This window comes from Schistocerca cancellata, chromosome 2 (genome assembly GCF_023864275.1).
Source record: "Schistocerca cancellata isolate TAMUIC-IGC-003103 chromosome 2, iqSchCanc2.1, whole genome shotgun sequence".
Lineage (NCBI taxonomy): Eukaryota > Metazoa > Arthropoda > Insecta > Orthoptera > Acrididae > Schistocerca > Schistocerca cancellata.
The window spans coordinates 969620438-969633438 of NC_064627.1; the positions used below are offsets into that span (position 1 = coordinate 969620438).

At 44.1% G+C, this 13001-nt stretch overlaps 1 protein-coding gene across 1 annotated transcript in view; it reads left to right on the top strand.

Annotated features, from left to right (window-relative positions):
- Window positions 1–11897, top strand: part of LOC126148994 (serpin B8-like) — a 125701-nt gene extending 113804 nt beyond the window's left edge. The window contains exons 7-8 of the mRNA XM_049915787.1: window positions 9859–9997; window positions 11536–11897. Of these exons, the coding sequence (XP_049771744.1) occupies window positions 9859–9997; window positions 11536–11681 (285 nt within the window). The 3' untranslated portion in view covers window positions 11682–11897. The remainder of the gene's footprint in view (window positions 1–9858; window positions 9998–11535) is intronic.
- Window positions 11898–13001: the final 1104 nt, after the last annotated feature.

Sequence of the window (13001 nt, forward strand, 5' to 3'; positions counted from 1 at the left end):
AATTGGCCCATTATTGAGCGTTCTTCATTACTGCTATAATTTAAATGTATACAATTACCGTAAATATTAATTCTTAAATGTAAAGTTAAAGTCTAGGACAAAAAAAAAAAAAAGAAAAAAAAGACGCACGACGAAGAAATTATCCGAATGGGATGGAAATCTGTAGATATTACGTTCATATTTAGAGAAACAAACGATTACAGAATGAGATTTTCACTCTGCAGCGGAGTGTGCGCTGATATGAAACTTCCTGGCAGATTAAAACTGTGTGCCCGACCGAGACTCGAACTCGGGACCTTTGCCTGCACACAGTTTTAATCTGCCAGGAAGTTTCAAACGATTACAGCTTCAGAAAAATTGGATGGTTTGAACAGGCGAAAGAACTTCACAAAATTAAACAAGCCAATAACGCATTGCTCCATTTTTGGCTCTTATGCAAGCAATTATTCGGCGTGGCATTGATTGACAAATGGTTCAAACGGCTCTGAGCGCTATGGAACTTCACTTCTGAGGTCATCAGTCCCCTAGAACTTAGAACTACTTAAACCTAACTAACCTAAGGACATTACACACATCCATGCCCGAGGCAGGATTCGAACCTGCGACCGTAGCGGTCACGCGGTTCCAGACTGTAGCGCCTAGAACCGCTCCGCCACCGAGACTGGCCCATTGTTTGACAGATTTGTTGGATGTCTTCCTGAGGGATATCGTGCCACATGCTGTCCAATTAGCCGGTTGGGTGGCAAAGTTTCCGAAATGGTTGGAGGGCCCTGTCCATAACGGTCCAAACGTTCTCAGGTGAGGAGAGATCTGGTGACCTCGCCGGCCATAGTAGTATTTGGCAAGAAGAGTCGCCGTATGCGGACGCGCATCATCTCGTTGAAATGTAAGCCCCGGAAGGCTTGCCATGAAGAGCAACAAAGCGGGGTGTAGAACATCGTCGACATATCACTGGGCTGCGAGCGTGCCGCGGATGACTACCAACGGGGTCCTGCTAAGAGAAGAAATTGCATCACAGACCATCACTCCTGGTTGTCACCGAGCGAGTTGGCGCAGTGGTTAACACGCTGGACTCGCATTCGGGAGGACGACGGTTCAGTCCCGTGTCCGGCCATCCTGATTTAGGTTTTCTGTGATTTCCCTAAATCGCTCCAGGCAAATGCCAGGATGGTTCCTTTGAAAGGGAACGGCCGACTTCCTTCCCCTTCCTTCCCTAATCCTATGAGACCGATGACCTCGCTGTCTGCTCTCCTCCCCCAAACAACCCAACCCAACCCTCCTGGTTGTCGGGCGACATGGCAGGTGACAGCCATATTGGTATCCCACCGCCGTCTGGGGTGTCTCCAGACTCATCCTCAGCCTGGACATCTTCAGCCTGGACTCTCATTGAGTGGAGTGGAATTATCTTCAGTGATGAGTCCCACTTCGAACTGAGCTCCGATGAGTAGCACTGATGTGTCAGGAGACCGCCCCCCTCCCCCCCCCCCCAGTCAGCGGCGGTATACCAACCTCACCGTCACCCGCCATTACGGTGGGGGTGTCTCCAGACTCATCTTCAGCCTGGACTCTCATTGAGTGGAGTGGAATTATCTTCAGTGATGAGTCCCACTTCGAACTGAGCTCCGATGAGTAGCACTGATGTGTCAGGAGACCGCCCCCCCCCAGTCAGCGGCGGTATACCAACCTCACCGTCACCCTCCATTACGGCGGGGGTGTCTCCAGACTCATCTTCAGCCTGGACTCTCATTGAGTGGAGTGGAATTATCTTCAGTGATGAGTCCCACTTCGGACTGAGCTCCGATGAGTAGCACTGATGTGTCAGGAGACCCCCCCCCCAGTCAGCGGCGGTATACCAACCTCACTGTCACGCGCCATTAGGATGGGGGTGTCTCCAGACGCATCTTCAGCCTGGACTCTCATTGAGTGGAGTGGAATTATCTTCAGTGATGAGTCCCACTTCGAACTGAGCTCCGATGAGTAGCACTGATGTGTCAGGAGACCCCCCCCCCCAGTCAGCGGCGGTATAGCAACCTCACTGTCACCCGCCATTAAAGCTGACAACCTGGTCCATTTCTTTTCATAGCAAAACCCCTCTGGTTCTGATCCGTGGTACCCTTACAGCACTGTGGTACGTCGAGATTATTCTACACCGCGCTTTTTTGCCGTTGCTGGCAAGTCACCATGTCCATATATTTCAACAAGATAATGCCCATTCGCTTATGGGGATACTGTCGACTGCTTGTCTTCGTGTTTCCCAAACTATACCTTGGCCAGAAAGGTAGCCAGATCTGTCCCTAGTTGAGAATGTTTAGAGTATTTTGGGCTGGGCCCTCCAATCAGCTAGGGATTTTGACGATCTAACGTGTCAGTGAGGCAGAAGATAACTCTGTCAGTCAGTATCAACCGGAATAACTGCTTGTATAAGGCCAGAAATGGAGCAACGCGTTACTGACTTGTTTAATTTTGTGAAGCTCTTTCGCTTGTTTAAATCATCCAATTTTTCTGAAATTTTAATCATTTGTTTGTCTGTACATGTTCGTCACATCTAGCCTACCGATTTCCGTCCAGTTTGGATAATTCCTTCGTAACACATCGTTTTTTTCTTCTTACAGCGTCTATCTATATCCGAATCCCGCTCCAGCTACTGCCGCGTCTGGGTGCTGACGAGTCCTCTCCATTTGGCTCGGTCCTCCCACCACTTTACTTCCTCCGCTTGCTTCCAGGTCACACCTCTCCTTTCTACAGATATTCTCACTACCTTTTTCCACCGTGTTCTTGGGCGCCCTCTAGGTCTTTTCCCATCCATCTTTAGTTCTTCCATAATTTTGGGAAGTCTCTGCCCGTGCATCCTCTTAACATGCCCATACCATCTGAATATTTTTTTTTTCAATTTCTTCCCTCATTCTTTTCAGTCTGCTCCAGTCCCTTTCTGTCATTGTCCATGTTTCTCCACCATAGGTGACAATAGGGAAGTAATAATTCTTATACATAAGGAGTTTTGCTTTTTCTGAAACTTCCTTATTCCAAATCAGGTGTTTTGTTGTTTGGTAGAATTTACCTCCCTTCTGTAACCTCTTATTAATTTCGTTAGTTAGTCTTCCATCCCTAGATATTTCACTCCCTAAATAAGTGAAAATTTCTACCACTTTGAGGGTTCTCCATTCAAGCTAATATTTCCGTTGACGTGTATTGAAGTGAATTATCGTGTTGTATGTTTAACGCAGCTCTAAGTGTAGCTTAATTCTATCGTCAAGCTTGTACATGACATTTTATACTTTCTGCATGATGTAATTAGCATTATAAGACCCTTGTCAATACTGCAATCCTTTGCAGACCCCACAAGAGGGCGGGCAAAAGATGTCTCAGATAACGTTTAGAAATTTTGCCGAACGCTTCTGAATGGTCCCAAGTGATTTCACATATTGTATCAGAGGGAAAACTACGGTCACAATACGTTTGTGAGATCACGTTCAATAGGGTTGCAGCCCCATGACGTCCACAGAGAGGAGATGAATCACTCGCTTGGGGTGGGGGGAGGCGGGGCTGGCAAGGGTTGAAACGTCCCCTTAGAAATATTATGAATTACTGTGCTGGTAAAACTGTTACGCTATTTGATTTTCAAACAGCTGAGCAAAACTGAACGTATTCAGACATTACTCTCTTTACTTATTCTGATCATCACTAAACTGACATACAATATTTTTAGCGCAAGGCAGTCTGACTCTCAATAATCACTACAAAAGAATGGCCCTGACTAACAATAACTTATACCTTTCATGAATTACTTACCTCATAAAAATCTTCGTTACTCGAACTACTGGAATACAGCGGGCGCCAATACTGCCAGCTAAATAAAAGATTCTAACTACTGAAAGCACTAACTACTGATAGGCACAGTTAGCAAATAAAAGATTTTGATAGAGAACGAACGATGTATTTACCTTAATAATGTCCAAAAGTCATTATATATATATATATATATATATATATATATATATATATAATTTTGTGACATCCAATTAAACAAATTTCCTTTTTCTGACGGAGACACGTCCAGATCGTCCGCTCAAAACTCTGGCATCTCTGTCTCCACATCCAACACTGCTGACGGCTCACCTCCAACTGCACAACACTACGCGCTGTTCACATCCAACTGCCCAACACTACCCAAGCGAATATTCCAACAATGAGTCCAACCAGCCACAGACTGCACACAGCACAGTCAGTGATTTTCATACAGAGCGCTACGTGGCGTTACCAACATAAAAACCTAAACAGCCTACTTACAGGGTGTCAGCGGTATCAGAAGTTGTCAAGGAAGCCTTCGTGTTGTACAGTGAATTGACAACTGTCGTTTCCGACAGCGAAATGTGTCGGAATGAACGCCCTAAGAAAGGTATGGTTCCATTCACGGCGTTTGTGACACATATTGAGGGCGTCTAGCGTCGATTCTAAGTAGCAGCGTGTCCAAAATGTTTTCTTCGGCCACTTATAAGAAATCCGCGTGATATCGACGCTGGACGTCGCGGTTCTGCCTCTGTCGCAGAGGCGTCAAGGAAAGGGTTGAGACGTGGGTACTCGGACATGAGGCGATCTTCCCATGGGGTGAAATGTTCACTGTGACATTGGGCAGAATTGTGGAGAATCGTAGTGCCAATGTCACAACATTAATTCATATTACGCCTCACATTAACTTCGGTGAACTGACCTTTTTATGCGCATGTCGACATATTGCTGTTTCAAGTGTCACCGAGCCTTTGCGTGGCGACGCAGAGGGGCACGCTGTTGCACCACTAAAGGGGGAAGGTTTTAGGCACCCTCCAGCCAAATTTCTATCTTCTGCCTCGCAATGGAAGAAAATGACGAAGTTTCAAAAAAGTGACCCTTTAATTTTGTTGTGCAGTATATCTACGTTCAGGTCAACTGTCAGTCGCTGCAGCAGTCTTCATGTATCTGGAGGTCATCCTGCACTTCGCCAGTCTTCTGGCGTTGCTACATTGCTATAGACGACCGCAACAACTGTGATCAGCATCACAAAACTTATGGCGTTATCCACTAGATCATTAGGTGATTATCTGCCTTCACGGACTGTCACTTCCGCAAAGCTGCCAGATCACAGCAGACAGTGACATCCTCTTCCAATTCGTCGGCCTGCCGAATCACAATCTCTACCCTAAAAACTTAGTATGGAATCCAGTAGTAAGAATCCAATTGCATCCACTTCAACTTGACTGGCCTCGACCCCTAGGCTTCTAATCAGGAACGATGCACTGCCTAAGTGTGATCAGCACACTGTTACTGTCTGCCAACCTACCCGAGGCTAACCGAAGCCTGTCTTCGAGATTCACTGCCTGAGCCACTGTACTGCTCGTGAGGGCCTTGCCTCCTGTCGTTTGTTGGGCTCTACCCTCAAGTGCGTCTGTCCCTGAGGTTGGATGACATGATCTCAAAGGGCTTCTCATCACTTCATTGATTATGCCTACTCGTTCAGAAGTTTTCAGAGGCTAGGTGGAGGGCTAGAGGTGCTGTCTCTATATGGCCTGCAAAACGCCTCTGAAGCTCTTCATTGGCTTCTCATGATCAACGTAATAGTCATTAAGGCCATTTCTTTCTCTCTTTCGTCTCACAATGTCTCGCACAAAGCACTGACAAGTCCTGCGTTAGTTTTTAATCTGTTTGCTTATTGCACTCATCACGGCTCTATGCAGTAGGGCACAAAACTTTTGGGTCAAATTGAACGGGTGATACTGGGTCCACAAGCTATTACGTATACTGAGATAGGGAACCAATGGTCGGGGATGCATATTTGTTGAGTTATGGACATACACCACATAACAACATTGTAGCTCATAATTTTTCAAAGTCACAACCGCCAGTCTCAGTGCATGCATGGAAACGGCGCATGAGGTACTGTATCTGGTGTCCGTTGTACTAGGAGACATGCAGCTTGGACCCTAGCAAGCAGGTCTTCAACCTTATCTGTGCGACTTTCATGCATCAACGTCTTGACTTAACCCCAGGGGGAAAAGCCCAGAGGTATTACGCTGGCCACAAGGCAAGAGCTCCTTTTCGAATACAACTATGTGGGTACATGTTGCTCATGTGCTCGTAGACGTTAACATCGAAGTGAATTGGTGCGCCATCGTGTTGAAACCATATCATTTTGCGGACAACAAGGGGTACAGTCTCCAAGAAATATGGTGGCACATCTCGCAGGAACACCAGGTAACGCTGACTATTCAAACGGGGAGGCAGCAAGTAAAGTGCTATTAGGTGATCTAGGACAAGGCCCACCAACACGATGATGGAGGTTGCTGTTGGCCAATCTTGTTGGTGGTATGGGGATTGGCGTCACTCCAGACATGGCTTTTGCGGTTACTGAAAACACCATCATGGGTGAATGAAGCCTTAGCTGTGACCAGTAGAAACTGAACGAAATTCAGCTCTACAGACCTGCAGTGGATAATGTGGTGTCACCGCCAGACACCACACTTGCTAGGTGGTAGCCTTTAAATCGGCCGCGGTCCGCTAGTACACGACGGACCCGCGTGTCGCCACTGTCAGTGATTGCAGACCGAGCGCCACCACACGGCAGGTCTAGACACTTCCTAGCACTCGCCCCAGTTGTACAGCCGACTTTGCTAGCGATGCTACACTGACAAATACGCTCTCATTTGCCGAGACGATAGTTAGCATAGCCTTCAGCTACGTCATTTGCTACGACCTAGCAAGGCGCCATTACCAGTTTATATTGAGATGGTTATTAATGTATCAAGAAGAGCGATGTTCTCCAATTATGGATTAAAGTTAAGTATTGCAGAAGCTATGTACTATTTTTGGCTACTATAATTCCTTGTCATTTTCCAGACCTCACGCCAGCCTGCGTGAGCTTAAACGCTTGCCTTTCGGCTTCCTCCAAACTCCGTGAATTGGCTCCTGCCAATTCACAACAGATAATCCATTGACAGATGTAAATGTGGGACTGAAAATCCATTGGTCCCAGTGCTTTCTCACGCTCTTTATGATTGCGGTACAATACCTGTTTCACCAGAAGTCTCCACAATGGATCCTTCGAAGTGTGTGTTTCATGGGCAAGTTGACAGGTGCTTATAACTGGTTGGTCAGCCACATGATACAACACCATCTCCTGAGAGTCTGGTGTCCAGACATGTATTTCCCGGGAATTTTGGCTGAGTTCCTGTGGCATGAATCATTCTGTCTCTCGTGAGTTGGTATCCATGGAGATAAACTTCTTCCAACTAGGATGCTGGCTGTTGAGAAAGCGTTCTCTGTACATTCGAGCTGCTTTATGGACACTACATCCTGCTGCGCCATACATTAAATGCGTATCTACCAACTACCTCTCGTGGCGAGGAACATTCCACCTTCTACTATGCATCATACACTGCACACAGTAAGACATCTCACCATGAATACATCTCAAACTGTCTGCCGCAGTGGACACTGTCACCGGGGATATTAGTGCGTGTGCGACATCAGGTTAATGTGCCGGTGTGATGCATGCGGTTTTTACATGACATACGTTCTGCGAGCTAACTTGTGTACAGTGTACCCGTTTGGCAGTCAGGAGTATACGAAGTTTGTCACCCGCTGCCTATTCCATTGTACAACAGACACCCAGGATCCTTGCCAGCGTGCGGCATAAACGCATACATGGTTGCAATACTTGCACTGAGACTGGGTGTCGTCGCTTTGAACAGTTACTGTGAGCTACAATGTTGTTATGCAGTTACACTGTGTATGTCCATAACACAATAAATTTGCAATTCTCACCATTGGTTCCCCACCTCAATATAATCCGTTGTGGACTCACTATCACCTATTTCAATTTGAACCAAAAGTTTGAGACACACTGTATTGTGCTCAGAGCACACAGTACCATTAAAATAACACAGCTCCTTTCGTTAGATGGGCCTATACGGACGCACTTTGCTCATATACAGTTTGTGTCTCTTGCTTTATAAGCTGTATATACATCTACATATATACTGCACAAACCACCATCGGTGAATGATGGACAGTACATTACACCATTGCTAGTCATTCCATTTCCTGTTCTACTCACAAATGGACCACGAGAAAAGAGACTTTTTGAATGCTTACTGACGGATATTTGCTCGTGGCAGTAGGATCGTTCTGCAGCCTATGGCAAATGCTGGTTCTCTAAATTATTTCAACAGCGTTTCAGAAAAAGGTAGTCTTCTCCCCTCGAGGGATTCCCATTTGAATTAACGGAGCCCTTTAATAATACAAGAGTGTTAATCGAACCAACCAAAGAGTAATCTAGCAGTAAACCTCTGAAACCTTCGAATTTCTTTGGTGTTCTCTTTTAATGCGACCCGACGAGGATCCTAAACACTCGAACGATACTCAAGAGTGGGTGTCACAAGTGTCCGGTTCACGGTCTCCTTTACAGATGAACCATAGTTCTCTAGAATTCTCCTAATAAACCGAACTTGTCCATTCGCCTCCCTGCAAACGACCTTACACGCTCGTTCCATTTCACGCCAATTTGCAACATGTCTGTCGTATCATTGCTGCCCCTATATAGAATGGCGCCGTCCGGCGTCCCAACCACGCTCAAATTCTATATGGTGTCTGATTAACCTTTGTTTCATGATTTTCTGCGTAATGGAAGATTTCTGTCTCGGCTGGTTTGCCTGCGTACATGACACATGTTAAGATCCGGCATAAAACTTTCAAAGGGGTCAATAGAAACCGCTTTCATTGCAACCTCAGTTTGATGAAAAAAGGCCGTCTCGGTACTGCGCTATCAGCAAGGCAGATTGCTAATCGAAGTGACTTGGGTTCGATTCCCGACCAGGTCAAGGATTTTCTCCGCTTGGGCCCTGGGTATTCTTCTTATGTTCGTATCGTCATAACTGACATTCCACAATTGAGATGCCTGTATGGGCACGTTCTGAAAGGCAATAAATTAGAAAAAAAACTTGTTGAAAGTTACTGGTTTACCTCGATATTCTCATTTTCTTCGCTTCGTTGCAACATTAGCCACGCTGCTTCCGGTAAGGAAGAGAGCACGTGTGTTTGTTTGTTTATTTTTTTCTCCTTTAAATGGTCCAGTTTCCTCATCAGTTTTCCTTTGAGTGAGTGTGAATCTGTGTAACTAGAAGAATGCAAGTGATATGAATTATGCTACCTCGATAGTCAGAAGTTGTCGCACAGTTTTGGGCATATAGTACCAACTTAACATTTCAACTGCTTGGGGCAGGACCAGAGACATAACTCAGTAACAGGAAGAGGACGCTCCACTTCGAAACTGTTGTACATGGTTGTCAAAAGTCCTTTCTCTCCCCCACTGCTCGCAGTCTGTGGTGTGCCTTGCAGAAACAAAGCTTGAGGCATTGTTCGCTGGAGTCTGGTGAGTGTCACATGTTTGGCTCCTTCTGCTCATAGGTATTGGACAAAGCATTCGGCTCAATTGTATCGATTTGGTTTTTTGCCTAATCTTGAACAGGTTTTCATTTCAATGAAAGGTTGCCCCATTATTTTGGGGTAAACTGTCATGCGTTACTAGACTTCGTTGGACTTACTTTATTCTAGAAAACGACTGTTGAAGATAAAGTTGAGGCACATTGTCTGTATAGTTACCACAATGTTTCTATCCCTGAACAACATTTTATCTATTTGTTTTTCTGATACTTTATAGATGCTTTCTTTGTGTTAAATGATTTTATGGTCTTTAGCTAGCGCATGTCATCCAGTTGCAAGTGAGCTACCTGTAACTATGTTCAATGAACAAAGTTACATATGATGTTAGAAAGGAATTATCAGTAGTTTAAATATTTGCTTTTAATGCTCTGTTGTTTTAAATTTCAGCTCGGCATGAAATCCATGTTTGATGAAAAATCAGCCAACTTGAGTGCCATCAGTGACGAGCCACTTACAGTGACCGATGTTCTGCACAAGGCTTTTATAGAGGTTAACGAGGAAGGCACGGAGGCAGCCGCAGCGACAGGTATGGGGAAGTAAATTCCTGCTATCATAGAATGTCGATTCAGTTAGCTTATCTTATCTTTTAACTTTTCCTTTTCTTAGGAAACGATTATGAAAATGTCGCAAAAGCTTCAATTAATACAGTTTTCCTCAAAATAAATTTGATTATATATATATACTGAAGCGACGAATGAGATTTGAATTGAGGTTTCTTGCTCACTAGGGAAATACGCTAACCACTACGCCATCCTGGCACAGTGGCTTCGTATGACTGCACGGACTACCCTAGCACGCCTGCTTCCTCAGTCCAAATTCCCATTCACACCTCAGCCCACTTGGTGTTCGTTTGATGCTGAAATGCTCTTACAATACAGTTGGAGAGCCTCTGCAATGCTATTCGAGTTTAGGGGGAATACTTTGTTGGCTGAGGCGTGAATGATAATTTAGACTCAGTAGGGAGGCATGGTAGGGTAGTCCATGCAGTTATGTAAAGCCAGTGTGCCAGGGTGGCGTAGTGATTAGTGCATCTGCCTAGTGAGCAGCAGGCCCAGTTTCGAATCCCAGTCTTCGTACAAATTTTCTTTCGTCGCTTCAGGCAGTATGTGTGCATCTCAGACCTGTGAGACTTGCAAAGGCCTCTGGAACCACATAGCTTCATTTGATAAATTTAACAATTATTCATACTGCAGATAGAGTAACTGACAAGTAATGAAATATTCCATAACACAGAAATAAAACTTTTGCTTTGATACTAAGCTTTCTTTGTTTATTAACACCACTGGCAGCGATGCATTCTACAGACTTCATACTTTTTTGCTTTATTTAAAGAGTTTTCCTTTGTTAGTGTATAAGAACATCTAGAAAAAGTAAATTTTAAAAATATGATCTCGACAATCAGGCTACTGCAGCCACTATTGCATGATAGGGGACATACAATCAGACTTGAAATATTTAGTCCCAGAATATATCTGTCAATGATTGTAATGCACGCTAAAGGCGAAGTCCCGAGTTGGAGTTTGGGTCAGCCACAAAGTTTTAATCTGCCAGGATTTTCAAGCATGAGTTCATGTCAAGACCCTGGTGTTCCAGTTCGTAGATTTGGCCTGAGAATAGCAACACTAAATGCCTGACACACTTCAGCAGAAATACATGAAGTCATCCATTGGTCTTTTAGCTTTAAATTAATGCTCCATTTGTTATGATAAATTTAGTGTGCACTGTGACAGTTGTTTTGATGTACACAGCCCGAAAAAAAGAAAAAGAAAGTACCCAGAGGGGACATTTGTCTTGTTACAAAAGGTAGCCTTCGTGAACATTTGTGTAATTTTACTGTCAGCGTTGTCAGTTATAATCTTCACGTTAACACTAATTTAAAACTTTGTCGTATCACTTGAGTAAGAATCTCCCAGTGCGTTATTGGTTTTAGGTAGCTGGTTATCCGAAAATCCTGTGGTTAATGAAACCGGAAAGCTGGTCCTTTAGTAGCATCTTATTTTGCACGATTTTGTGGAATATGTTTACGAGAACTGTGTAAGAATTACATTGTTTACATTGTTACAGCTGTGGTAACATCTACAAGGTCTGGCGGAATACGCTTTCATCGGCCAGTGACTTTCAAGGCCGACCACCCGTTCGCGTTCTTCCTGGTGGACCAAGTTTCGGGAGCCGTGCTCTTCGCGGGCCGCCTGCAGACTCCCCCAACGTAAACAGGGATCGTGGTCCTGTTCTCTGGTTGCTGATCTGCACGCAGACAGCCGCCTTCAGGTGCGGCATCTGCTTCTTCAGGAGCCATGAGAAGGGTTCCTCCAAAGTGATCAGAAAACAACTGCCCACAGTGCCGATTTCGTATGTGGCTCTGTGTTGAACTGTTACAGAAAGGAGAAGGCCTCTGGTTATCTATAAACAGTCTGTTACGAAGTACATTTCATTTGTTTTCTTTATGCTGACTGAAACACTATGTACCTTCTTTTTCTATGCTTGTTGAAGAAAAACACTAATGACCGCAGAAGGGAAGCTGACTCTCGATGCACTGAAACAGTTTTTGATTCGTTTATACAGCAATGTGCGGTTTCTTATGCCATCATCAGTTAACTGACTGTAGCAACTAGAGATGAAATAAATGTAGAACAGAAAGGTATTTTAGAGTTATAACAGGTATTTCCACATATAAAGCTTATCTTAAACAGCGATCTCATTCAGACAGAAATTGCTTCACTAAAAGGAAGGCAAAGGTGACTCTACAGTAGGAACTGTCTCCTTTTCAACATACGTAGAAGTTTCTAGTGGAACTTACAAGAAAAACGAATTTTGTAACATTTGTGCCCAAATTTGTAATATTCCAGCGGAGACATATTTCACATTTCTTATCTGTATGAATAAAATACCACCCAATTTACAGTCGTAACGTCCACAAAATATTCTCCCATTGAGTGTATATTCTCATACTAAGTAGAAAAATCATGTTCTGTTGCGCCAGACCGATTTCACTTTCACTTTTAAGTAAACTTCAGTAATTTACTTCAATTGTGAAGGATCTGGGTTACGTATTACTCATACCGTGGTGGTTGCTGAATACGAAAGAAAATACAGGATTTATCATCATAAAGGGTGTAATAGCTTAAACGACGTCATGTTTCTACTCAGACTTATTTGAATAAAAAGCTTCAAGTCGACCACATGAGATGAAATGGGGCAGCTAGCGGGGAGCTGGGAGTGGTAACGTGCGGGGAAGTAAAAATTAATATTTGCGCCAGAAAAGACATTTATCTGAAAACCTTAGTTAAAATTAATTACCATAAAATTCAGATATTCCCTTTTCTTCTTTATTACAAAACGCTTGCTTATGGCAGCTGAATGAATGGCTCTTACTGCTCAAAGAATTTAGAAAAAATTGAAAGATTGAGAATGCAAGTCAGTGAGTATAACAATTTAGTAAAAGACTTCGCTGTTAAAACAGTATTGAAGCAAATGAGTAACAATGTAAAAACATTGCTATATTACTTACCTTATCAAAGGAGATACATAAC